The sequence below is a fragment of the Pongo abelii genome, chromosome 22, assembly GCF_028885655.2.
Source record: "Pongo abelii isolate AG06213 chromosome 22, NHGRI_mPonAbe1-v2.0_pri, whole genome shotgun sequence".
In the NCBI taxonomy this organism is placed as follows: Eukaryota; Metazoa; Chordata; class Mammalia; order Primates; family Hominidae; genus Pongo; species Pongo abelii.
This window is the reverse complement of record NC_072007.2, coordinates 49,722,027-49,749,814: the sequence shown is the minus strand read 5'-3', so window position 1 is coordinate 49,749,814 and position 27,788 is coordinate 49,722,027. Positions and strand designations below refer to the sequence as shown.

Genomic DNA, 27,788 nt, shown 5'->3' with positions numbered 1-27,788 from the left:
TCTGTAATCTTTTGTCTATGCATCTATTTTCTTACCTTTTCTGTTATTTCAATGTGCTTGTGAGGCGGTGCACATAAGTGTACTAGACATGCCACCTTGAAATAGAGATCCATTTATTTTAAACAGCACTAAATTGCCTATTTTTCTAATATAGATTTATCAGGGGAAGAGAAACATTTGGAAGTCCAAATACTGCTGGAGAATACTGGAAGACAAAAAGACAAAAAAGAGGACCAAGAAAAGCAAACCATTTTTGTGAAAGAAGAGCAAGAACTACCACCAAAAATAATTGAAGTTATTCATCCTGAAAGAGAAAGCAATCAAGAAGATGTTCTAGTAAGAGAAAAGTTTAAAAGAAGCATGCAGAGAAATGGCATGGATGACACACTTGGCAAAGGCACTGCTCCCTACACAAAAGGCCCCCTCAGACAAAGAAGGCATTACTCATTCACAGAAGCAACTGAAAACCTGCATCATGGGCTTCCTGCTTCAGGGGGACCACCCAATGCCGGCAACATGAGGTACAGTCATAGTACAGGCAAGCATCTCAGTAACAGAGAGGAAATGGAGCTAGGGCATTCTGACAGTGGGTATGAGCCCTCATTTGGTAAGTCTTCCAGAATAAAAGTGAAGGATACAACTTTCAGAGATAAGAAAAGCAGTCTCATGGAAGAACTCTTTGGATCAGGCTACGTCATGAAAACTAACCAATCAAGTCCTGGTGTTGCAAAGGGCTCAGAGGAGCCTTTGCAAAGTAAGGAGTCGCATCCCCTGCCTCCCAGTCAGGCCTCTGCCAGCAATGCTTTCGGAGACTCTAAAGTAACTGTGGTAAATTCTGTTAAGCCATCGTCACCTACAGAAGGAAAAAGAAAAATAATTATTTAAATATAATCAATATCCTAATGCATTCTGGTTTGACATAATGCTGCTTATGTGCCTTGCATCTTATTTTTGAAATGTGTGAGAGAGGGAGTGTATGTATGTGTGTGTTTTAGGACTTAATTGACTTTTGATAATTAAATTTTTGTTTTATTGCTAATCTAGTAAAAAATCTATTTTATATTAGCCAATGATAACACTTCAAATACAAATTTACATCTTTACAACTGAAACATCCATTATCTTCTGGAAGACTGGTTTACTATATGGTTTTAGTATTCTGTAGGACTCCATAGCTAGTAACTCTTAAGTTAGTCAACCCAAGACATGCATCTCCTACACAACAAAATTTATCAGCAATAGAGTTGAATTGTAATTTAAAAACATGGAAGCAGCCCAGATGCAGTGGTTCGTGCTTGTAATCCCAGCATTTTAGGAGGCCAACGTGGGAGGATCACTTGAGTCCAGGAGTTTAAGACCAGCCTGGCCAACATGGTACAACCCCATCTCTACAAAAATTATAAGAATTAGCCAGGTGTGGTGGTGTGTGCCTGTAGTCCCAGCTGCTTGGGAGGCTGAGGTCAAAAAATCACTTGCGCCCAGGTCAAGGCTTCAGTGAGACATGATCGTGCCACTGCACTCTAGCTTGGGCGATCGGAGTGAGACCGTGTCTCAAAAAATAAAAACAAAATGTGGCAGCAGCTTTGAAAGGGAACAATATGATCAAAAGACTCTTTTTACTAAAAAAAAAAAAAAAAAAAAATAGGCTGGGTGCTATGGCTCACACCAGTAATCCCAACACTTTGGGAGACCGAGGTAGGTGGATCACCTGAGGTTAGGAGTTTGAGACCAGCCTGGCCAACATGGTGAAACCCTGTCTCTACTAAAAATAAAAATCAGCCGGGTGTAGTGGCACATGCCTGTAATGGCAGCTACCCAGGAGGCTGAGGCAGGAGAATCGCTGGAACCCGGGAGGCAGAGGCTGCAGTGAACCAAAATAACGCCACTGCACCCTAGCCTGGGTGACAGAGCGAGACTCCATCTCAAATAAAAAAAAAAAATACATATATGTATGTGTGTGTATATATATATAGTGATTACCAAGCTTAGTTTTATGAAAATCTTTTTTTTTTTTTTTTTGACAGTATCTCAGTGTGTCACCCAGGCTGGAGTACAGTGATAACGACCTTGGCTCACTGCAACCTCCACCCCGCCGGGGTTCAAGCAATTCTCGTGTCTCAGCCTACAGAGTAGCTGGGATTACAGGCGTGCACCACCACACCCAGCTAATTTTCGTATTTTTATTAGAGACTAAAAATGGTTTTGCCATGTTGGCCTGGCTGGTCTTGAACTCCAGACCTCAGGTGATCTGCCCACCTCAGCCTCCCAAAGTGCTGGGAATGACAGGCGTGAGCCACCGTGCCCAGCCATGAAAATCATTTTTGAGTTTCTCTTATTCAGCTAACCTGGGTATCCAATGTCCTGCCTTTGTGGGTGATGCTTTCCTTGTGTACACCTGAGATCCAGTATCATTTATTGAGATTTGTTGCATACCTGTATGTTGACCATTTTTCTGTTAATCTTGTTCTAAAAACCATAAAACAGTACCATGGCCCTGCTGGTGTTTATTCAAGCAACTGCTCAGTCCTAACTAATATATTTACTAAACTTAGGATATTTTAAATTAGGACTATAAAAAGGAGGCTATACTCCCAGCCTCACTTTATTTAGCTTACTTCATTTAGTTATAAGAACAACTTGTTTATAATCTAGACCATACTATTTCCTTTCCAATGATGTTTATGTGTTGGTGTGTAATATTAACTGTAATGGCAGCTACCTGGGAGGCTGAGGCAGGAGAATCGCTTGAACCTGGGAGGTGGAGGTTGCAGTGAGCCAGGATCGCGCCACTGCACTCCAGCCTGGACGACAGAGCGAGATCCTGTCTCAAAAAATAAAAATAGAGCCAGGCGCGGTGGCTCACGCCTGTAATCCCAGCACTTTGGGAGGCTGAGGCGGGCGATCACCTGAGGTTGGGGGTTCAAGACCAGCCTGACCAACGTGGTGAAACCCCGTCTCTACTAAAAATACAAAAATTAGCCATGCGTGGTGGCCAGCACCTGTAGTCCCAGCTATACAGGAGGCTGAGGCAGGAGAATTGCTTGAACCTGGGAGGCGGAGGTTGCAGTGAGCCAAGATCCCGCCACTGCACTCTAGCCTGGGTGACAGAGTGAGACTCCATCTCAAAAAAAAAAGTAGTAGACCAGGAGCAGTGACTCACGCCTATAATCCCAGCACTTTGGGAGGCCGAGGCGGGCAGATCACGAGGTCAGGAGATCAAGACTATCCTGGCTAATACGGTGAAACCCGTCTCTACTAAAAATAACAAAAAATTAGCCAGGCGTGGTGGCGGCGCCTTTAGTCCCAGCTATTCGGGAGGCTGAGGCAGGATAATGGCGTGAACCCGGGAGGCGGAGCTTGCAGTGAGCCGAGATCGCACCACTGCACTCCAGCCTGGGCAACAGAGAGAGACTCTGTGTCAAATAAATTAATTAATCAAAAAAATAATAAAACCAAAGATGAAATAAATACTATAATTGGCATATGCTTTGATCTTTTATAAAAAGGTGGAATAACATAGAAAAGGATGGAAGGAGTAAGGGAGGGAGGGAGGGAGAGCTCTCACAGGCTCATAAGGGGAAATATGCAAATTAAGTGAGATGACATAGTGGCCTAAATTCCGGAGAAATGTATTAAAAGGACTCCTGGAAATGGTATGCTGAGTAACATGACAATGTCTACTCCAGCTTCATAGCAGATAGAGGATTTTCCAGGGGATCTTTTCTTATGCCCACCCACAATGAAAGCACACATCATAATATTAAATCAGAGCTATATTTAGAAGCGTAGAGAACTAATTTAATAAAAATACAATCTAAGCCTGTTGTTGTCTAGTCATCTTAATTGTATGAATAAAAAAGTTAGAGGGTAACAGATTAACATGCTAACTTTTTATCTCTGAGGTATTATGAGATTGGGGCCAATTTTTATTTTTAGTGTTTTCTACTCTGGCTTTCTTTCACATGTTTGCTATAATGAACATAACTTTACGATCATGGAAAAAAGATTTTTAAAAACAAACCCATTTCCTGAGCTCTGAGAGAGAAGGTACTCCAACACTCTTGCTGTAACAAAAGCTAAAAATGCTGTACCAACTATAGAAAACGTTTCTAAATCAGCTGCTCAGCTGGTAAACACTAAAAGAAATTAGGCACCCAAAGAGATAAGTAAGCAAAGCACTAGAGTAAGCTTCTGCCTAAAGGGCATTTGCCGAATGTGTCTGAGCAACACAGACTCCTCCTGAGGACAAAACCCAGGCAGCCCAAGTTAGGGGGTCCCTTTTCCATACAATGCTGGGACCTCCCTGGGGTCTCCAGCTCAGTGAACTAAAAAATCTTAAGAACTCAGACTCTTTACAGGTGGCTCAAGACTGCAATCCCAACACTTTGGGAGGCCGAGGCAGGCAGATCACTTGAGGCCAGGAGTTCGAGACCAGCCTGGCCAACATGGGTGAAACCCCGTCTCTTACTAAAAATACAAGTATTAGCCAGGTGTGGTGGTGCACGCCTGTAATCCCAGCTACTCGGGAGGCTGAGGCAGGAGAATCGCTTGAACCCAGGAGGCGGGGGTTGCTGTGAGCCGGGATCATGCCACTGCACTCCAGCCTGGGTGACAGAGCAAGACTCCATCTCAAATAAATAAATAAATTAAATAAATTAAATAAAGGCTAGCACAAAAGACACGCAACTCTTCCTTTCACTTGAACATTTAGCGGTCATCATTATTATTGAAATTAGGGGCCAATGTTGCCCTAATTTCAACATGTTTGTGTCTTAAGGAATAGGGAGCCCTGGGGAGGGGGGAGAGACAAGAATGGCCAAGTCAGTGGTGCAGTAAGAACACACACATTTATACATTAAATCTGCTACCTCATACGGGTGTAGTTCTTGATGCCCCAAAACAATTACAATAGTAACATCAAAGATCAGTGATCACAGACCACCATAACATATAATAATGAAAAAATATGAGATATCGTGAGAACTACCAAAATGTGACACAGAGACACAAAGTGAGCACATGCTGTGGATAAACAGCGCTGACAGACTTGCTCGATGCAGGGTTGCCACAAACCTTCAATTTGTGAAAAATATAGTCTCTACGGAGCACAGTAAAGTGAAGCACAAAAATGTCTGCGTGCTGAAAAGCATGCAAAACCAAACAATGTATTTTTACAGATTCAAATATGTGATAAAACTCTGACAAATAGGAAATGATAAAATTCAGAGCAGTGGTGTTACCTTTGCTCAGTGGGGATCGCAAAGGTTCTTCTAAAACTTGGGTGAAAGATACAAAGATTTGTATTGTATTTTTATTCTTTAAAATTTACATATTTTAAATATTGTATACCTCTCAATATTTAATAAAAACTATTTTTAAAAAAGATTCAGGAAAAATGGCTGAGAACAGTGGCTCACACCTGTAATCACAGCACTCTGGGAAGCTGAGGCAGAAGATCACTTGAGGCCAGGAGTTTGAAACCAGCCTGGGCAACATAGCAAGACCCTGTCTCTACAAAAATTTAAAAATTAGTCCAGAGTTGTGGTACACACCTGTTGTCCCAGCTACTTAGCAGGCTGAGGCAGGAGGATTACTTGAATCCAGGAGTTCGAGACCAGCCTGGGAACACAGTCAGACCCTGCTCTCTACAAAAATAAAAAATGAGAAACAGCCAGGTATGGTGGCGCATGCCTGTAATCTCAGCTACTCAGGAGGCCGAGGCTGGAGGATCACTTGAGACCAGGAGCATGAGGTTGTAGTGAGCTATGATCGTGTCACTGCACTCCAGCCTGGGTGACAGAATGAGACCCTGTCTCTAAAAAAAAAAAAATACAGGAAAAGACTTTGGCCAACATAAGATTACCCTACCCTTTACAGTCCAATATCCTTTCCCACAATATTGGCTAAAACTACACAATATTCATGCTATTTATGATTGAATTCACTGCTAAGAGTCAGCACTCTGAGTGTCAATAGATTGGTACACATTAGATCCCAAGGATGCATGCAGGAAAGCCGACCCACACAAGAACCCTGGGCCCAGAGACAGGGTGAGCTGCCTGGCCTGGGATTCCAATGGTGTTCAAACCAGTCACACGTGGCTTTGAATCTGAGACGTCATCTAAGTGCTCCATACCGCAGGCCTTATAAGAGAGCAGCACTTAGAAAATTCTCCTGCCAGTTGTTAATCGCTAACATTTCAACTGCAAAGAAAACAGACTCCATACACGGCTCTAGTGGAAAACCATTATGTGATTCTGAGTTAAATACTCCTGGGTACTGACTGAAGGCATGCAGGAGGAGTACAGAAAAGCTCAAGGAATAGTATCTGGCCCTAAAGGGACTTGCATCATCACTGAAATAACCTTTTATCACACACGAAAAAAGGATCTACAACATTAGAAACAAAACCACAACAGCAGACACAACAAATCAGTCACACAGATAGTACTTTAAATGCTCAGATGAGGATGGGAAAGAAAAGAAACCACCACATAAGGGAGTCGGAGAAAGCTTTAAGTCTAAAGCTCCGGTTCCGGGGACTGCCAGCACGTGCGCGTGCACACGCACACACACCTCTCCCACGATGCACCGTGTAAGAAAAACTATGGGAAGCCAGAGAGCCCAGCCAGGTCAGGGGGCAGTAAACCAGTTTGCCTAGCATTCCAGCCCCTTATGGTGGCAACAGCACATAAAATGAATAAAAAATGATTATGGGCTGGGCATGGTGGCTCACGCCTGTAATCCCAGCACTTGAGCCCCAAGAGTTTGAGACCAGCCTGGGCAACATAGTGAGACCCTGTCTCTATTTAAAAAAAAAAAAAAAAAAAAAAAGATTAAAAAAAGATTATGGATTTGTATATTTAAAAATTTTCCTGCTTGATTTACCATAAATTTATGACGAAATTGGTATGAAGAGAGCTTTAGATGTATTTTCAATCAAAGAGATACCTGCTTTCACGTAAAGCTATAAAATATATCCAGTATTTTTAAAATAAAAACAAAAATCCACTGGGCGTGGTGGCTCAGGCCTGTAATCTCAACTTTGGGGGCCTGAGGCAGGTGGATCACCTGAGGTCAGGAGTTCAAGACCAGCCTGGCCAACATGGTGAAACCCCATCTCTACTAAACATACAAAAAATAGGCATCATGGTTCAAGCCTATAGTCCCAGCTACTAGGGAGGCTGAGGCAGAAGAATCACTTGAACCCAGGAGGCAGAGGTTGCAGTGAGCTGAGATCATGCCACTGCATTCCAGCCTGGGCGACACAGCAAAACTCCATCTCAAAAAATAAAATAAATTAAAAAAAAAAAAAACCTATCATTACCTTTCAACATTATACACACATATATGCAAAAAAGCAAAAGCACAGATGCTAACGCCAGTCACCCTAGTTCTATGGAGTCATAGGTTTTTCTTCCTTGCTGCTTTTCTGTACTTCACAAGTTCCGTTTTTTAAAAAAGCAGTAAATAGGTACTACTTTTGTCTTTCTAGGTATTATTTTTATACCTTTAAAACATTTGTCTTAAAAGCACATGTATTAATATTCATAAATGCATGGAATATCACTGGCAGAATCATAAGAAACTGGTAACAAAGGAAAACTTTGGGAAATTGGGGGACAAGAGTCGTAAGATGCACATTTACTGTAGCCTTTTCTCTATCTTCTGAATTCATCACCATGTTCATCATCTTTTAAAACAAATTGTAGGCTGGGCGCAGTGGCTCACGCCTGTAATCCCAGCACTTTGGGATGCCAAGGCGGGTGGATCAGCTGAGGTCAGGAGTTCAAGACCAACCTGGCCAACATGGTGAAATCCTGTCTCTACTAAAAATACAAAAATTAGCTGGGCATGATGGCGGGCGCCTGTAATCCCAGCTACTCGGGAGACTGAGGTAAGAGAATCACTTGAACCCAGGAGGCAAAGGGTGCAGTGAGCCGAGATCACACCACTGCACTCCAGCCTGGCTGACAGAGCAAGACCCCCATCTCAAAAAAAAAAAAAAAACTGTATAATTTCTAAAAAGACATAATAATGTGAAACATAAAGGACATTCACATTTCCCCTATTTAATCATCACAAACTATTCACACATGGGGAAAGTTAATAGCTGTGAACTAGAAATTTTTACCTCTAGCCTCAGTGAGATTTGTCAAAATTCTTGTAACAACTGAATGAGAATATCTTTAAGAGATACGGGTATCATCATGGACACTGTATGCGGGTGAGTGATCCCAGCAGTTCCCTAGGCACGCTCTACATGGCCGGTGCACTGCTGACTGTCCGCCATCATTTCTGCCTGCAGCTTACTAAAACGGGAGTTAGGCACGTGCCCCCTTGGTGCTACATTTTGTCTGAAGGACTAGTTCCTGCAGCTTCCGTGTGCTGCTCTCATCTCCTCCCCAGGTTGGCTTCTCATCCTTTGTGGGCAAAATGTATCCCGTGTGGTGATGGACACTGGAAGCTGGTGTCCAGTTCCTCCACCAGGCTGTGGCTGCGTTCCCTGCTCTCTGTCCTTTCTTAAAGCTAAGTAAACTTGGTGCTGGGTAAGCCTGCAGTGCATGTGTGTTTGAGTAAGTGGAACCCAAAAGCTGCTCTGGTGGTCTTCAGCATGACAATAAACTGAAGGACCACAGCACTTTGTCTTTTCACAGTCCAATCAGCTAAAATAATGACAAACTACTTATTAGATCATTAGGAAACAAAAGAATACAAATCTGAACTTGCAGAAACTAGCGAGAGAATTCAGCTTCACTGTGATATGGTGACTCAGTTAACAGCCACTTGTCAGTTGCGGGTGGCTCACAGCAAACAAGTAGCTGTAAGGCAGGAAGTTACACAAGCACTTGCAAAGATTTTAATTAGAAAAAAGTGTTTTAAGGAACATTTAATAGAATTATACTTTTTGGGCCACACAGGTTATTGGTTCAGATTAATTTAATCAGGCCTTATAAGGTTTGTTTTCTGGGTTCCATTCTAAAGAGCATAATAAATATTAAATGCTTATAAAATGCACCTCATTCAAAATGCTTTAAATACAAAACACAAGTTGAGCACAAAACAATGCATCATGGTCTCGTGGATACTACAAAACACTGTAATGAAAAATTAACAGCCTCAAGTAAATAGATAATACTATACAACTCTTGTTCAACAAATGACATTTTAAAGAAAGGGAGACAAAGCCCACGCAATGTCAATTAGTGTTGTTCTTTTAACCACATTGAATGTGATTAAAGAAGAAATTTTCGAATTTTTAGTAGTGGTATTAAAATTAAGTTACTTTCTAAACTGGATTTAAAACAGCACTAAGTCTTCAAAGAACTTACTTAAAGTTGTTAGAAAACTTTGACTTTCCAGTTGGCAATATGACCAAAATACATAAAAGGGCAAATCACAAGTGACAGCACGGAGATGTCCCTAAACATTTCACGTTTCGTACAGATCTAGGACGGTGTCCGCTAGAACATACGTGTCATAAACTGGACTTTCTTGGCTCAATGACAGGTGTAGAAAATCATGATTCTTATAAGACTCTCTCATAAAGTCCAAGAACATACATATTCAACAAAAAAAAATCTAAACTGTGCACTTTTGTTTCTTAAAAAACAAAACAGTGTAAATCAGATTTTTAACCTAATAAGAGAAAATCCATTTTTTAAAGTCTCATAGCTGTATCCATCTTCCTGTTCAGCTGAATGGATGAAGCACAATAGCCACAACTTTGTTACAGACTAAAATCCAACAGGTAATTCCAACACCACCTGAAAATAAAGAAATTCACCATGAGAGCGCGTACCAGCAGTGCTGCCCACATCTGTCTCTGTTGTCTTTAACTCACAGCAAAGAGAGTATTTCCATTCTTTTTGAGCAGTGCTGGGCTGAGGCGAAGTTTACGTTTCAAAGGTTCAAATTTGTCACTTTCTTTTTTTTTTTTTTTTTTTTTTTGAGACGGAGTCTCGCTCTGTCCCCCAGGCTGGAGTGCAATGGTGCGATCTCGGCTCACTGCACCTCTGCCTCCCGGGCTCAAGCGATTCTCCTGCCTCAGCCTCCCGAGTAGCTGGGATTACAGGTGTGCTCCACCACACCTGGCTAATTTTTTTTTTTTTTTTTTTTTTTTTTTGAGACAGAGTCACCCAGGCTGGAGTACAGTGGCACGATCTTGGCTCACTGCAAGCTCTGCCTCCCGGGTTCATGCCATTCTCCTGCCTCAGCCTCCCGAGTAGCTGGGACTACAGGCACCTGCCACCGCACCTGGCTAATTTTTTGTATTTTTTTTTAGTAGAGATGGGGTTGCACCATGGTCTCGATCTCCTGAACTCATGATCCACCCGCCTCGGCCTCCCAAAGTGCTGGGATTACAGGCATGAGCCACCGCACCCGGCCTTCGCCTGGCTAATTTTATATTTTTAGTAGAGACACAGTTTCACCATGTGAGTCAGGCTGGTCTCAAACTCCTGACCTCAGATGATCCACCTGCCTCGGCCTCCAAAAGTGCTGGGATTACAGGTGTGAGCCACCGTGCCCAGCCCAAATTTGTCACTTTCTATAGAATCACAGGGCTGCAGTCTTTACTAAGCAGGAATTGCAGTGAACAGTGGACCCTGGGCTGAATTTCCCTTTCCTGCCAGAGAGATGTGCATTACTATTTATGATATTAATAGATTCCAAAACCAAACCTGTGAGATTATTTTTCCTTTCTCAGAAAGCATTATAAACAAAGCAATGTCTACCTATGCCTTTCTTGCCGCACCAATAATGGAGAGGCATACATATCCCCCTGTCCAGGAAGACAGGCTGCAAGAGTGGCCCATGGCCCTGCTGGATGCATGGAAGGGTGGCTGGATGCTTCTCTGGCCGGCAGTGCAGAGCTCCTGGCCTAAGCCCAGCTGTGTCAAACAAAGGAGAAGGGAAGGAAAGGGTGGGGAAGGGGACAGGGATGGTAGCTAAATTGGGAGTCTTTGAAACAGCCATTCCTGGCCAGGCACAGTGGCTCACGCCTGTAATCCCAGCACTTTGGGAGGATAAGGCAGGTAGATCACCTGAGTTCAGGAGTTCAAGACCAGCCTGGCCAACATGGTGAAACCCTGTCTCTATTAAAACTACAAAAATTGGTCGGGCGTGGTGGTGGGCACCTGTAATCCCAGCTACTGGGGAGGCTGAGGCAGGAGAACCACTTGAACCTGGGAGGCGAAGTTGCAGTGAGCAGAGATCACACCACTGCACTCCAGCCTGGGCGACAGAGTGAGACTTGGTCTTAAAAAAAAGAAATAGTCATTCCTTTTGATACAGTATTCACCTCTAGCATAATCACAAATCACAACCGAAGACCAGCAAGGATGTGTGCTGCAGCATTATCTTTAATAGCAAAAAATCAGGACCGGAATAAATATCCTTCATCAGGAAAATTTGCAAATGACATATCTAAATGAAGAACAGCTACTGAAAATTCCTTAATAAAGAAATTTGCCAGGCAAGGTGACTCACGCCTATAATCCCAGCACTTTGAGAGGCTGAGGAGGGAGGATTGCTTGATGCCAGGAGTTTGGGACCAACCTAAGAAACAAAGCAAGACCCCATCTCTATAAAAAAACATTTTTTTCTAATTAGCTGGGCATGGTGGTGTGCATCTGTGATCCTATCTATTCAGGAGACTAAGGTGGGAGAACCACTTCAGCCAAGGAGTTCGAGGCTGTAGTGAGCTATAAGGGTGCCACTGCCAGCCTGGGCAACAGAGCAAGACCCTGCCTCGAAAAGAAAAGAAAAAAAAGAAAAGAAATGTACTGATATGGTGCTACGGTCTGAATGTTCGCACCCCCTAAAATTCATATGTTAATATGCTACCCCCACAGTGATAGCATTAAGAACTGGGGCCTTATGGGAAGTGACTAAGTCACAAGGGCAGAGTCCTTGTGAATGGGATTAGTGCCCTTATAAAACAGGCCTAAAGGAGCTTGTCCTTCCACCATGCAAGGACATAGTGAGAAGACACCATCCATGAACTGGAAAATGGGCCATCATCAGACACCAAATCTGCCGGCACCTTGATCTTGGACTCCCCAGCCTCCAGAACAGTGAGAAATAAATTTCTGTTGTTTATGAGCTACCCAGTTTATAGTATTTCACTTAACCCCAACAAACTAAAACATGTGGGAATAGGCTTACCCTATAAAGTAAAAAGGAGGTACAAAATGTTATGTGCCAGGTGACCTTAACTATATCAAAATAAATGGGGAAAAAAAGATAAAGAAAAACGTATCACAGCATTAAAAGCTAATAGGAATCTTATTTTTTATTTATTTTATTTTATTTGAGACAGATTCTCACTCTGTCACCCAGGGTGGGGTACAGTAGCGTGATCTTAGCTCACTGCAACCTCCCTCTCTCAGATTCAAGTGATTCTCACACTTCAGCCTCCCAAGTAGCTGGGATTACAGGCACGCACCACCACGCCCAGCTAATTTTTTGTGTTTTAGTAGAGATAGGGTTTCACCATGTTGCCCAGGCTGGTCTCAAACTCCTGAGCTCAGGCAATCTGCCCACCTTGGCCTCCCAAAGTGCTAGGATTACAGGCGTGAGCCACTGCACCCAGCTGGGATTTTTAATTGATAGCTATATTTCTAATCATCCTATAGTGACATGTACTACTTTTAATATCTAAAAAAAATTTATCTTCAAAAATAAAATAATGTGGCTGGGCATAGTGGTTCATGCCTGTAATCTCAGTACTTTGGGAGGCCAAGGCGTGAGGATCACTTAAGATCAGGAGTTTGAGACCAGCCTGGCCAACGTGGTGAAATCCTGTCTCTACTAAAAATATAAAAATTAGCTGGGCGTGGTGGTGCACGCCTGTAATTTCAGCTAGTTGGGAGGCTGAGGCATAAGAATTGCTTGAACCTGGGAGGCAGAGGTTGTTGCGGTGAACCAAGATCGCACCACTGACTCCAGCCTGGGTGACAGAGTGAGACTCTGTCTCAAAAAATAAAAAATAAAAGAATAGCCAAGAGCAGCAAGTGCTACAGAGAAGCCAACCATAATAGGGATTGAAAAGATACAGAATTTTAGAACTATGGCTAGTGTTTCAACGGGGTATCAGACTTGACGTATTGGGCATGGATCCCGGAAACAGACCTAGGACTGAATTCTAGCTTTGCTCCTTAACATTTTGGTGACACTGGACAAGTGAAGTAACTTTTTTAGACCTCAGTTTCTTCATGGGAAGCCTCGTGTGAGGCTAAGACACAAAACCCTGCTCACTAAATGGATGGTGAGGAGGATGTCAGGCTAACTTAATCTACCGCACACCTCTACATAAGCCTAGCCACACTCTTCCACTGCATCTTCCAGAAAATTCTTACCTGCTACTCTAGTAGGAAAGGCTACCAGGCGGTCTAGAGGGGTTATCCATTTACTCGGCACGACAGCCACCGGGACAGAATAATACTTCCAAATGAGTGAGATCATCAGGGCAGCCTGCAAAGACACCCCTGGTGAGCGAAGCAGCCTGCCAATCACACAACCGACCACACAGAAGGCAGGACAGGGAAATGCAAAAATAAAACCAGGAAAACTCTCCAGACTGAGCACCTCAAGCCTAGGAACCCAGTCCCCACAGACAACAGATGAGCACACACGGCCACTGATGCCCCTTGGTGAAACCTTGAATTAGAAAGTCTAATTAAAGATGAGCTTAGCAGCATGTCTGGAACACTGCCAACACGTAGGCAAGCCTTCCTATGTGAACTGGCATTTCACTGTTTTACGATGAATACAATCTACACATAATTTAAATGAGCTGATAAACTAACCAAAGTCTCCCATAACACGGGTGTGCTTTTCTCACTCAGTATCTCCTCTGAGTAGCCAGACTGTATGCTCAACACACCTTATTAGTGATGAAAGCCATCCTTGGAAAAAATAGTGAATTCTCCCACGTACACCAGTGTTAGCAAGGCATGAAGAGGTGAGCCCTGTGTAAGTTTCAATGGTGGGGGATGCTTTATTTCCCTCCATCCCCCTGCAGCATTCCTTCGACTGTCATCTGTCCCCTTCCTGGCTTGAACAGGCCGCTCAGAAGAGACATGAAAGAGAGCTGCTGGCCTAACTCCCTGTCTGCAGGAAACTTATCTCTTAGCAAATGACAGTGCCTCAGAATCAATTTCCTTAAATATACCCCGACAAACTAAGTTTTTTTGGGGGTGGGCTTGAATCCTTTCCCTTGGTACTTGATCACATGGTACTGCAGCTCGGATATTTATGGCAGCTGCTAAAGGTGTCTGGGCAGCACAACTGCACTCTTGGGGCAGAGCAGAGCCCAGCAACAGCTCCAGGAGAGGCTAACAGGCAGGGAGGCTAGAAGCCAATTCCAGTCGGAAAAGCTGGTTCTCTACCTGGAGGGTGGAGAGTGCGCATGAAGTACACCAGGTAACAAGTAAGGGCCAAAAGTACTGAAGATCTCAGAAAAAACCGATGTCATCTATAAGCTTCTTGCTTCATCCCACCAGGCCCTTCAAACCACACTGGGATGAAGGCATGGTGAAAGCTCTCCAAGAACTTACTTCACAGTTCATCTGCCAAAAAGCCCCAAACTTTAACAACTCTCCTCAAGAGAAAGGCTTCCTTTTAGTCTGACTTATAGAATGAAAGTGTTTAGAGCTCCGTGTGGGCAGGGACACACGACACGACAGCTGAAGGTGGAACAGCCCGAACTCCCAGCCCTGGATCTGCAGGCACCGCTCTGGAGGCCGGGGTCACCAACTCCAATGACCCGGCTGACGCTCTAGCACACTTACCTGCAATACGTAGAAAGCGACACTTATCACCCATTTTATCTTGGCTAATTGAGCTGTCCGAGCTTTCACTGAAAGGAAAAACAGGATAAAAAATTATGTCAGTCCTGAAAAATTAACAAAATATTCAAATACACAGAAATGTTATTTTCCCTTATAATACACTTTCTGATTATAAATGGAACAATCACTCAACATATTTAGAAAATATAAAATAGAATTTTTAAGTCACCCACCATCTCATTATGCCATTATTTAAAACAGTATCCTACTCAGATTGAGATGTGAATAGCTTTAATTTTGGAAACTCTTAAAAACGACTCATGAAATCAAAGATTCTTTGTATAATACAGTTACCACTTACCCACAGGACTAAATTTTCCTCCCTATTTCCCAGTCTGCACAGCACACGAATCCCTGGTGGGAGTCCGGCTTGCCCTGGGCCAGGACAGGCCCCCTTTGTCTGTTTTCCTAGCCACAGAGGCAGCTCTCTGACTGTGCACACACTGTGTACGGGGTCCCTCGGCACACAGGCTGCCCTGAGAAAGCGTTCTTCATCACAGGAGACTGGACCCGGGAGGTGACACTCGGAAGAGGACACTGCTGGGCATTTTTCTAGAGAGTGGAATAAAAGCCTCTGGGAATCCACTGTGAGACTTTTTTTCTGGGCTTCTCTCAGAAAAGTGATGAATTTAAAAATGAAAACCTACAATAAAGAGTTGGGTCTGAGGAAAATCTGAGAGGATCTTAGATATTTCTGTGCTTAGAAAGCAAAGGTTCACCAGCAAATAAGAAGAAAGTAGTATTATTACTGAGTTTCCTCCAGATAACTTAAAAGTCTCCATCAATATTCAGAACATCCAAGAAGCAAAGCATATATTCTACTAATCTTTACATACAGACTTCTCTATTAATCAGCTCTCATGAAGCCTTCAGGCTGCAAGGGACACAGTACCGTGGGTTTTGAGCTTATCCGTCATCTTGTTGATCTTTCTTTCCAGCCTGGCGTATCTGGCAAACTCATCCATCATGTTGACTGTGGAGAGCTCCTGCTTCATGTCCTGGATCTCCGCTCTCATCTGTGACTCCTGCTCCGCATCCTTCTGTAGCACCCTGGACATCTGGCAGGGCGGACAGCGGGGATCAGCACCTTCCAACACAGGTCACAGGAGGGCCCCCCAGTCCCCCACTACTTTCTGTCTATGCCCTGACCACTCCGTGACCCAGCCAGTTGTGTGTTTCCCTGCAGGACTGAATGCAAACTGGGGCCGTGAGCGTTCCCAGGACTGATAAGAGTAAAGGCTGTTGCTGGAGAACACTGGGAGATTCATCCTGCTGAGAAACACCTACAAACTAGCCCCGCCATGACAAAGTCCTTCAACTCCCACATACACTCCATACCCCAACCCCCTGGTGGCAGACAGCCCTAGGTAAATGTCCCTTTCTCTCACTGGCTGTCCCGGGACTGCCGCAGCTCTTTAAGTTCCCGTCATGAATGCTGTGGACTTACACCCTGGCGTTTAGTGCTTCTTTCTTTGGAATCCCAGCCGGCCCCATCTCCAAGCAGTCTGGAGTAGCCCCTTAAGGGAACTCCCCTGCCACTGCTTTTGAGGCGACTCCAGCATGGGTTTGGCCAGACAGAACCGGTACACCTTCCTCTAACATCCTACTCCCGCCTCTGCCAACTGGGCAAGCTGCCCTCTCCCTACACAGCCAGCCTCTGCTGCCTTTTTCGGCTCCCTATAACCACCACAAAAACAAAAAAAACAAAAAAAAAACTCATATCCAAATTGCTGTTCAAACTATATTTTTCCTTTTACAGATATGCCCATGAATTTGCTCCAATACAAATGTTTGTCTCTTTCACTATAACTAAAATTGCAATTATGAAATGAAAACCAATTCCATCACCAGAGCTGTTATTCCAGTGACAGGGAACATGTATCCTTTCCCCTCCCTGAAGAATTCAGTCTAGATTAGACAGGGCAGAGCAAGGTGCAGGTGCAGGGTAACCGTGGTGAGGCAGGGGCCCGGGGCAGAGTGTCAGCGCCCAAGCTCAGTGCAGAGGGCCGTCCCACGGAATGGCACCCTGGCAAGAGGCATCAGGGCCAGGCATGGTGATACAGGGGTCCCCAAGAAAGGGCAGCCTGACACGGGAGTCAGGGTCTGTAGGGTGAGGGAAACGGACATACAAGACAAGAAGGAACCCTGCCAGTGTCGGAGCCCAGGTGGGGAGAGGCATGCATTCACATGGGTAACAGTGGGCGGTGGACACCAGAGATTAATTACAAAAGGGTGATCACAGAAATAAACATACTGAGAGTAACGGAAGCCAGTCTTCTCACTTTCAGCGAAGACACTTAGAAAGATGCCTCGGCCTGGCATGGTGGCTCAGCCTGCAACCCTAACACTCTGGAGGCCGGGGTGGGAGGATCTCTTGTGTACAGGAGTTCAAGGCTGCAGTGAGCTGAGATCATGCCATTGGACTCCAGCCTGGGCAATAGGGTGAGACCTTGTCTCAAAAAAAAAGAGACAAAAGAAAAAAGGCCGGGTTCGGTGGCTCATGCCTACAATCCCAGCACTTTGGGAGGCCAAGGCAGGTGAATCGCTTGAGCCCAGGAGTTCGAGACCAGCCTTGGCAACATGGTGAAACCCTATCTCTACAAAAAATATGAAAAATTAGCCAGTTTCATAACCTGGTGAAGGAAGGAAGGGAAGAAGGGAGGAAGGGAGGGAGGGAGGGAGGCAGGCAGGCAGGCAGGCGTCCCGGAGAGAGGCAGAATGAATCTTGTGGTGTTGGCTTAGAATTGGAGATCTGTGGTTTCCACAGATAGGCAGAGAAATACAGACATAAACAAAGAGGCACCCTCCCCAGGCTGGCCTGGCTGGTCCCTGTGAGCAGAGGGGCCCCCGCATGAGCTGGAGGCCCGCCTGCGCCACCCCCGCAGGCCCCTGTTCCCTGCACCAGCCCCAGCCATCCACTCTCCAGGGAACGGCCCCGGGCCACGGCACCGGGAGGGGAGGAGTGACTGGAACGCAACGGAGGAGTCGGCAGTGGCCGCCAGGTGGCGCCCACAGATCTGCCGGGAAGGCCTAGTCCAAGGACTGCGCGGGCGCCCCAAGACCAGATCCCTCAGAGGCGCCTCTGCCACCTACCCCAAGGGATCAGCGAACATCCCCAAATCCCAGTCTCACACCAGCGGATGAGACACAATAAGAACACAGCACTGCCTCTCAGAAATCCCTACCAAGTATCAGACATGCCAGTGGGCGTCCATTCTGCGAAATCACTGGCCTCTGACACCCACAAATGACAGCCATGAAAGTCAAGGGAAGACTGGGAAACTCCTCCAGACAGGAGGCTAGAGGCCGGGAAATGCAACGCATGATTCCGAACTGGGTCCTTTCCCTGCTAAGGACGTTACTGCAAAACGTGGGGAACCTGCATGGGGTCTGAGGATCAGATGGTGGTAACGTACTTGACGCCTGCATCAGATCTCGGCTCACTGCAACCTCGACTTCCTGGGCTCAAGCGATACTCCCACCTGAGCCTCCTGAGTATCTGGGACTACAGGCCTGCACAACCACACTCGACTAATTTTTTTTTAGTTTTAGTAGACACACGGTTTCACTATGTTGCCAGTGAACTCCTGAGCTCAAGCGATCCGCCAGCCTCGGCCTCCCAAAGTGCTGGGATTAAAGGCGTGAGCCACTGCGCCCGGCCCCCAAGATCCTTTTGAATACCAAAGTATCTGGGAATGAGGGGGTTCGGGTTGACAACTTCCAAATGGTTCAGGAAACAAAATCAGTTATCGGTATTGACTGTATGCGTAACTTTTCTGCACATTTGTGTTTGTTTCGAAATTTTAAAAATATATTAATAAAGATGAAATGTTACAGTATATCTAAAGTGTGCCTGGCACACAGCAAGCACACAATAAATGAGATCCCCCCCTCCCCCTTCCAGCTCACAGGTCTCCTCCGCCTGCCGCACAGTAGGGACAACTCTCCAGTTAGAGCTTGGAAGCCGAGTCCCGCCAGTCGCCTGAGGGTGTCTACGCATGCGTGCGGGTTCTGACCTGCCCAGTGATGCCTCCTATCAGCGCCTGCGTGATGAGGCGAAAGCGGGGGGGGGGGAATGGGGGGATGGGGGGAGTGGGGGGGATGAGGGGGGTGTCCAGGGGCCCATGCACAGCGTGTTCACTGCAGCGCAGCTTCTGGCAGCCTTTGCGCAGGGAGTAGGGGGTTCAAATCCAGCTCTCTTTGTGGTGCCTCTGCCCTGGCCACTACCCAACACTATAACTAAAGGAGCTATACTCCAGCCTGATCCACTCTGGAGAAGGAAATAGGAATGGGCCAAATTCTCTTAGACGAATCACAAAATTATCTTTCAAAAGCAAGGAAAATCTACAGACACTGCTAAGGACTTTTTGATAATTTCGCCTTATACAAATTACACTTCAATAAATCTGACTTTTAAAACCATATTTTAAAAAGAAAAAGAGATTCCAAGACATTATTTAGCATTATAGGGAATACACAAAACAATTAACTCAGGAATGGGAGGTGAGTGAAGGCAGAAGGGTGAACTTCAGGAAAACTGAAGGCAGCTTTGTAAGGTTAACAAAAACAACTGGTGCTTGAAAAAATAATTACATCTATTACATGTATAAGCACAATAAAAATTGTCTGAGCCAGGCGCAGTGCAGTAATCCCAGCACTTTGGGAGACTGACGCGGGAGGATCGTTTGAGCCCAAGAGTTTGAGACCAGGCGGGGCAACATGGCAAGACCCAATCTCTACCAAAAAATTAAAAATTAGTCAGGTGTGGTGGTGCACGCCTGTGGTCCCTGTGGCCCCAGCTACTCGGGAGGCTGAGGCGGGGAGGGAGGGATCACTTAAGCCCGAAAGGTTGAGGCTGCTGTGAGTTATGATGGCACCACCACACTACAGCCTGGGCAACAGAGACCCTGTCTCTAAAAAATAAAAGGTTTAAAGTATAAATTTGCAAATATGTATCAATGTTAATCCAAGACCCACATGTAAGTGTTAAAATGTTCTAGAATTATGCAGTGTAAGATTTAATATGAATCTAAATGTAATAATGCAAATATTAATTTTTAGAACAAAAGTAAATCTCTGAATTAATTGATAGCATGACAACGTGCACAGCCCGTGCTCGTCCCTGCCAGCAGTAGAGCAGGCAAACCCAGGAACCACCAACTCAGGTCACCCTGAGTCCCTGAACACAGGGGACAGGGTCTTCCAACTCAGGAAGCTCCAGATCCTCAACAGCCCCAGATGCCACTCTCGGCCAGGACCCCCGCCGGCCAGGGCAGAGAAGCGGGCAGCTCTCCAGGCTGCCAGCCCCAGTCCTTGGCTGCTGCCCCCACGAGAGCCCCACTGGAGGCCCTCCCGCACATGCGCACTTCACCAGCGCGCTTCTGAGTCATAGGATTCTGGGGCAGGTCCTGTGAAGCAGAGAGTCGTCCCCGTAAACTAATACTTGGGGACCATCCCCAAGCCTGGTCCATGGCAGGGACTCACTAAGCAACGGCTCAGAGGAAAAGGGTGTGGGGGCGGAGGGGGTGCTCACTAAGAAGATGACCACAGAGGCAAACCGTGCAATATCCTCCTCTCTTTTCAGTCCCCTAGAGGGAAAAGGAGGTGGCCACTCTTTACAGCAGAAAGTGAAGGATAATTGAAAAAGTTGAATCTGAAAGGGCACTTGACCCGTAAGCCTGGAAGGCAACACACGCAGCGTCCTTTAACTGCAAAGCTAGGGTTGCGAGAAAGGGCCTCCTGGCGCCTGCGCAGTGCGTGTGGCTCGTGTGGCCACTCAGCCCACACCAGCTCTGGGACGCCTGCGCAGTGCGTGCGGCTCGCAGGGACTCTGAGCCAGCGCCTAGGGTGCCTGCATATGCGGTTTGCATAGACTCTGAGCCCGCGCCAGTCCTGGAGCGCCTGCGCAGTGCGTGCGGTTTGGGTGGACTCTGAGCCCGTGCCAGTCCTGGGGCACCTGCGCAGTAAGTGCAGTTTGCATGGATTTTGACCCCGCGCGAGTCCTGGAGCACCTGCGCAGTGCGTGCGGTTTGCATGGACATTGAGCCCGCGCCAGTCCTGGGACGCCTGCGCAGTAGTGACGTCCGCATGGACCCTCAGCCTCCGCCAGTCCTGGGGCAACTACGCAGTACACCTCCCCTGCACCTGCAGAGCTGCAGAGCCGGTGCTCACCAAAGGCATCTTTGTTCCCCTCCTACAGCTGAAGAAAGTCCTGGACCACCTACTGAATGAACTAGGCTCTCTCAACCATGCGTCCCCGTGACCAGCCTGAAGAGGAGGGAGGATCCCAGGAAAATTCCAACCACGCCAACACCAGGGACTTGGTGTCCTTACCAGGCATCCCACCCCCACCGCAGCGGACAGCTGAGATCGCCTCCCAGGACCTTGCTAGGCTTAACTGGCCCAAGGACTTCTGATACTTCAGACCTCCTAAGGCCTCACGCGGGGTGGGGAGAGGGGAGGGGGGGGACCAGTGCGGCCTAGACTGAGTGATGAGATCGGGGTGCTGCCTCCCTAACTTCTGCTAGGACAAAAGCTTCAGAAACATCCCAACGGAGGTTGTAATCTAAGTACCTGAGCGTGGCCCCATCCCTGAGGGCACTGTTTTCCCAGTTCGACTTTCTGCTGCTTGTCCCGAGTCTTTCCCACTTGAATCCTCAAATCAGAGGCTGTGATGAAGTAGCCTCTGATGATGGTGAAGGGGCAGCATTTGACCCTACTGAAGACCAGCGCGTTCCTTACAGCTTTTCAGACCCTCACCACAAACCCAGTGACCAGGCCAAACATCTCTATTACCGATTATAGGGTGGGTGTACTCTGCTGGGATAATAATTATGTTATCCTACTGAACCTGGCTAACAACAAGTGTTAACAATCATAGGGAAATGGGTTTAGGAAAGCTAACCGGGTTGAGGTTAGAGAGGCCATAAGGTTGTAGAAGGCAGCACAGGATGTGGACACAGGTCCTGAGTCACAGAGCAAGACCTGGCCTCTAAAAACAAATTTTTTTATTTCGGAGGGTGGAGGGTAGGGGGTGGGAGGGAGACAATCAGGAAAAATAACTAATGAGTACTAGACTTAATAACTAGGTGACGAAATAATCTGTACAACAAACACCCATGACACAAGTTTACCTATATAACAAACCTGCACATGTATCCCTGAACTTAAAAGTTAAAAAAAAAAAAAATTGTCGGCCAGGTGTGGTGGCCCACAGCTGTAATCCCAGCACTTTGGGAGGCTCAGGCAGGTGGATCACCTGAGGTCAGGAGTTTGAGACCGGCCTGGCCAACATAGTGAAACCTCATCTCTACTAAAAATACAAAAATTGGCTGGGCATAGTGGCGGGTACCTGTAATCCCAGCTACTTGGGAAGCTGAGGCAGGAGAATCTCTTGAACCCGGGGGGGGGGGCAGAGGTTGCAGTGAGCCGAGATTGCGCCATTGCACTCCAGCCTGGGCAACAAGAGCAAGACTCTGTCTCAAAAAATAAATAAATAAAATAAATAATAAATAAAAATTAAAAAATAGGCTGGGCGCAGTGGGTCAAGCCTGTAATCCCAGCACTTTGGGAGGCCGAGGCAGGCGGATCACGAGGTCAGGAGATTGAGACCATCCTGGTTAATCCAGTGAAACCTCGTCTCTATTAAAAATACAAAAAAATTAGCTGGGCGTAGTGGCAGGCGCCTGTAGTCCCAGCTACTCGGGAGGCTGAGGCAGGAGAATGGCTTGAACCCGGGAGATGGAGCTTGCAGTGAACCGAGATCGCGCCACTGCACTCCAGCCTGGGCGAGAGAGCGACTCCATCTCAAAAAATAAATAAAAAATAAAAAGAATAAATAAATAAGAAAACAAAATACGTGTTGAAGAATATGGAGCAACTGGAACCCTTCTGCATTGCTGGTGGGAATGTCGAATGGTGTGGCTGCTATGAAAAACAGTATGGTGGTTTTTCAAAAAAATTCAACATAGAATTACCATAGATCCAGGAATTCCACTGCTGGGTATAGGTTCAGAAAAACTGAAAGCAGAGACTCAAAGAGATATATGTAAACATTTTAGCATTATCTACAATAGTCAAAAGGTAGAAACAACCCAAGTGTCCATAGACAGACGAATTAATAAACAAAATGTGGCCTATACATACAATGGGATACTATTCAGCCGTAAAAGGGAAGGAAATCCTCACTCATGCTACACCACGGATGAACCTTAAGGATATTATGCTGAGTGAAAAGAAGCCAGTCACAAAAGGAAAAATACTGTCTGATTCCACTTATATGAGGTCCCAAGAGTAGTCAAATTCACAGAGGCAGAAAGTACAATGGTGATTGCCAGGGAGAGGTAGGAATGGAGAGTTGTTGTTTAATGAGTGCAAGAGTTTCGGTTAGAGGAGATAAAAAAAGTTCTGGGATGGGGCCGGGTGTGGTGGCACATGCCTGTAATCCTAGCACTTTGGGAGGCCAAGGAGCGCAGATCACTTGAGGTCAGGAGTTTGAGACCAGCCTGGGCAACATAGTGAGACCCCGTCTCTACTAAAAATACAAAAATTAGCCGGGCATGGTGGCAGGTACCAGTAATCACAGCTACTTGGGAGGCTGAGGCAGGAGAATCGCTTGAACCTGGAAGGTGGAGGCTGCAGTGAGCCAAGATCAGGCCACTGCACTCCTACATAGGCAACAGAGTGAGACTCTGTCTCAAAAAAAAAAAAAAGAAAATGTTCTGGGAGCTGGGCCAGGTGCAGTGGTTCACACCTGTAATCCCAGCACTTTGGGAGGCCAGGGTGGGCGGATGGCTTGAGGTCAGGAGTTTGAGACCAGCCCGGCCAACATGGCAAAGCTCTGTCTCTACTAAAAATACAAAAAAATACCTGGGCGTGGTGGTGCATGCCTGTGGTCCCAGCTACTTGGGAGGCTGAGGTGGGAGGATCACTTGAACCTGGGAGGCAGAGGTTGCAATGAGTCGAGATTACACCACTGCACAGAGCCAGACCCTGTCTTAAAAAAATAATAATAAAGTTCTGCGATAATGGTTGCACAAAAATGTGAATGTACTTAATGCCACTGAACTGTACACCTAAAAATGATAAAGATGATAAATTTAATATTATGTATATTTTACAATTAAAAACAAGAAGATGAGCATGGGCCAGCTCATCAGGAGTCTTTTATGCAATGCCTGAGACATCATCTTAAAGACTGGATAGCTTCAGGAAAGATTCTGAAGGAGACTCAGGGGTTAAAAGAGAATTCCCTATATCTCAGGACAATGCAGACAGTAGGACAACTGAGAGAGTAAGAATAGAGTTTTGCACAAAACAGGCACTCAGTGAATACTGGTGGAATAAAATATCCTCCACTACTACCAATTTATCTTAGGAGAGAAAAGCAAGAACTGTTTTCCAAGACAATGCTGCAACGAATGCGCCCAATCTTTGAGGTCTCCGTCTTTGCCCAACAGCTCCTCATTTCTGCTGTGGGCATACAGAGGGCGCTCATTCTCGGGGACAGTTCCCAAGGTACCCCCGCCTTCCATGGCCACACCCCACCACGCCCTGTGCAATTTGCCACCAAATCCCTATCCCTGCTCCAAAAGGCAGTCAAATCTCCACCTCCAGTCACTAGGTGGATGACTTAGTGCCACTACTAAATTCTCTGAGCTAGACTCCTCCAGGAGGTAAAGGAGGATGGGATAATAATACTCACCTCTCCCAGCAGCCTGAGACGGAGGTAATGTACTCACTACCTGGCAGAAAGAGAGTGTTCCCCAACCTGGTTGCTCCCTTGGATATTGAAGGCATCACGCTGTACTGAGATTCTCTCTGCACCTGTCTCCCACCCTACCCACCCCAAGAATGTGGGCTCCTGGACGCTAGAATCCATCTCGCCGGGACCTGGAACAGCTGACTTCGCCCGCCAGGCCTCTGGGAAACCCTGGCCGAGGGCTGCTCGAATGCCTCTGGGGACCAGGATTAACGGAAACGAGGCTGACAGCGGGGCACTTGGAACTCCCAGTGTGAGGTTCGCAGCCGCCACCCACAGCGAGAAGAGTCCTGCCACGTGAAAGCGTGGCCCAGGGTTGCCGGGTGTTTCTCCCAACCCCCTAGAACCCAGAAAGTCTGATTTTGGGGTAAAGCGTCGTACCTTTTAGACGCTAACAACTATCTCAAAAAAGCTTACGGACCAACCAAAACGCTACTACGGCCTTCAGTCGCCCAGTTGAGACCCCTGTACCTACGCCAGACCTGCCGGGGGACTGGGGCGGCATCCCCACCGGCCCTTGGGAGGCCAGGCAGCCACTTACGAAGGATGAGAAGGACGGGAGGAGGATCCTAAGAACATTGCACCCAAACACGAAGCTGAGCACCAGCAACCACGCCCAGTGGTCGGCCGCGGCTGAGCTCATCCCGGACGCTCCTGGCTGTGCTGGGTCCGCTACGGCAGCTCCATGGGGACCACAACAACAGCGTCGACCGCGCCTGCGCGGTGAAACCAAGCGCCCCAGAACAGGCGCGCCGACGCTCCTGCGCACTGCGTCGCCCTCGCGGGAGGCGGGGTCGTTTTTTCCTCCCGCTGCAGTTGAAGCGATTAACACGTTCCAGGTTTCTCCTGGGCCTTCGGCGATTCCGCAGCCTTCTCGCACCCACCTCTACTAAACCAGTGTTCTGACGTCCGTGTTTCTTTTTTTCCTTCTTTTTAAAATTAAAAGCCTTCTCATAGTACCAAACTCTGGTTTCAAGTGCTAACGACTCCCTGCTTTTGTCATAATTAGTACTTTCTTTAAATTAACTTTTAATACTAGATAAGTTTAAGATAAACTCTTCCATAAATAGAAAACTACCGTAATTATAGTAGCAGGTAACTGTCGTGTTCCAAGCAGTTACATGGAAAATGCCTTACGTTTTCGTTCCAGAACCAAACACTGTAGTAAGTCTAACCAATTTACACAACTGCATACCCGAAAAATAAGTTTACTAGAATGCACTGTTCACAATCATTAGTAATAGTTAATAAAGTAACCTGAATCTAGGTGAAGATCAGGTTTTGCAGCGAAAGAATCCCAACTCAAATGTATGCATAGTGGGCAGGGCGCGGTGGCTCACGCCTATAATCCCAGCACTTTGGGAGGCCGAGGCGGGCAGGTCATGAGGTCAAGAGATCGAAACCAGCCTGGCCAACATGGTGAAACCCCGTCTCTACGATACAAAAATTAGCTGGGCATGGTGGCGCGCGCCTGTAGTCCCAGCTACGCCGGAGGCTGAGGCAGGAGAATCGCTTGAACCCGGAAGACGGAGGTTGCAGTGAGCCAAGATCGCGCCACTGCACTCCAGCTGTGGCGACAGAGCGAGACTCCGTCTCAAAAAAAAAAAAAAGTATGCCTAGTGGATAAAGCAAGACATGTTCAACTGTCTCTTCTGCCATGCTGCCATGACTGGTTTCTGAGGACTAATTCCTAATCAAAATGATGCAAGATTGCGGGTACACTGGCTCACGCCTGTAATCCCAGCACTTTGGGAGATCTAAGCAAGGTGGATCACAGGCCCAGGAGTTTGAAACCAGTCTGGGTAACATAGTGAGACCTCATCTCTACAATAAAATATAAAAATTAGCCAGGCACTGTGGCACGTGCCTGTGGCCCCAGCTACTAGGGAGGCTGAGATGAGAGGATCGCCTGAGCCCGAGAGGTCGAGGCTGCAGTGAGCTGTGATCACACCACTGGGCTCCAGCCTGGGCGACAGAGTACAACTCTGGCTCATTATTATGAACCAATTAAAATAATTATGCGGCTGGGCGCAGTGGCTCAAGCCTGTAATCCCAGCACTTTGGGAGGCCGAAGCAGGTGGATCACCTAAGGTCAGGAGTTCGAGACCAACCTGACCAACATGGCAAAACCCTGTCTCTACTAAAAATACAAAAATTAGCTGGGTGTGGTGGCGAGCACCTGTAGTCCCAGCTACTCAGGAGGCAGAAGAAGGAGAATCGCTTGAACCTGGGAGGCAGAGGTTGCAGTGAGTTGAGATCGCGCCATTGCACTCCAGCCTGGGCGACAAGAGTGAAACTCTGTCTTAATAAATAAATAAATAAAGCAAGAGGCTGTGGTTCTACAAATTTCTGTGTCAGGAAAACACGTGAAGCAAAACTATTCTGTAGTGGTAGAGTGAATTCTTTCCCTGAAAGGACTTATTGGTTAAGTGACTTCTGAACTGACCAAAACAAAGAGCAGGAGCCTGGCTCTCCTCCATAGCCTTCCGTTCCACCTGGATGGACCACGCAGCACGGCAGCCAGGCTCCTGGCTCCTCTCTCAGTGGAGATTGAGATGGATTTAGAAGGAGAAACTGCCTCTTGAAAAGTGATGACAGGCCAAGCACGGTGGCTTATGCCTGTAATCTCAGCATTTTGGGAGGCCGAGGTGGGTAGATCACCTGAGGTCAGGAGTTCAAGACCAGCCTGACCAACATGGTGAAAACCCATCTCTCCTAAAAATACAAAAATTAGTCGGGCCTGGTGGCGCATGGCACACGCCTGTAATCCCAGCTACTCGAGGCTGAGGCAGTAGAATCACTTGAACCCGGGAGGCGGAGATTGCAGTGAGCCCAGATCGCGCTGTCGCACTCCAGTCTGGGCAACAGAGAGACTCAATCTCAAAAAACAAGAAAAAAAAAAAAAGAAAAGTGATGACAGCCCTGACCCCTCTGGACCCCTTTCATCTGCCCCCAGTCTCTGCCTCTGGCTAAAGAGAAGTCCACCACCACACCCCACTGCCACCTATCTTCAGGAAAAGGATTACCTAATTCCTGGACAGTCGAGAACGCCTAACAAAAAAAAAAAAAAAAAAACCGTGGAGCATGTCCTCAACTTTGCAGCAGTGGTGGGAGAGAAGCAGCAGCACCCGGGCTTCACAGGCAACCCAGTCTGAAGAACTCAACCCTCTCCT

General features: G+C 46.6%; 2 protein-coding genes across 36 annotated transcripts in view; one reads left to right on the top strand and one right to left on the bottom strand.

The window, feature by feature from the left end:
• LCA5L (lebercilin LCA5 like) overlaps positions 1 to 923 on the top strand; it is a 41,810-nt gene extending 40,887 nt beyond the window's left edge. For all 30 annotated transcript variants that reach the window (XM_054542544.2, XM_024239392.3, XM_054542541.2 and 27 more), the window contains one exon: positions 155 to 923. In XM_054542544.2, coding sequence (XP_054398519.2) covers positions 155 to 885 — 731 coding nt within the window. In that variant the 3' untranslated portion in view covers positions 886 to 923. The remainder of the gene's footprint in view (positions 1 to 154) is intronic.
• GET1 (guided entry of tail-anchored proteins factor 1) lies at positions 835 to 27,788 on the bottom strand. 6 transcript variants are annotated; one of them, XR_010138796.1, is made up of 6 exons: positions 25,091 to 25,336; positions 15,748 to 15,913; positions 14,796 to 14,863; positions 13,362 to 13,476; positions 9,640 to 9,767; positions 835 to 853 (listed from the first exon to the last, which is right to left on the bottom strand). XR_010138796.1 is itself a non-coding variant. In XM_054542420.2 (5 exons), the coding sequence occupies exons 2-5, from the start codon at positions 15,911 to 15,913 to the stop codon at positions 9,694 to 9,696; spliced, it is 423 nt and encodes a 140-aa protein (XP_054398395.1). In that variant the 5' UTR covers positions 27,642 to 27,788; the 3' UTR covers positions 8,876 to 9,693.

Bases quoted from the DNA above. Each gene is read 5' to 3' on its own strand.
- GET1 (XM_009233971.4), bottom strand. From the start codon at position 25,258: ATGAGCTCAGCCGCGGCCGACCACTGGGCGTGGTTGCTGGTGCTCAGC. The intron at 14,864-15,747 runs GTACTGTGTCCC...TTTTCCTTTCAG, and splicing joins GGATAAGCTCAAAACCCACG to TGAAAGCTCGGACAGCTCAA. The intron at 9,768-13,361 runs GTAAGAATTTTC...CTTTATTTTCAG, and splicing joins CTTTCCTACTAGAGTAGCAG to GTGGTGTTGGAATTACCTGT.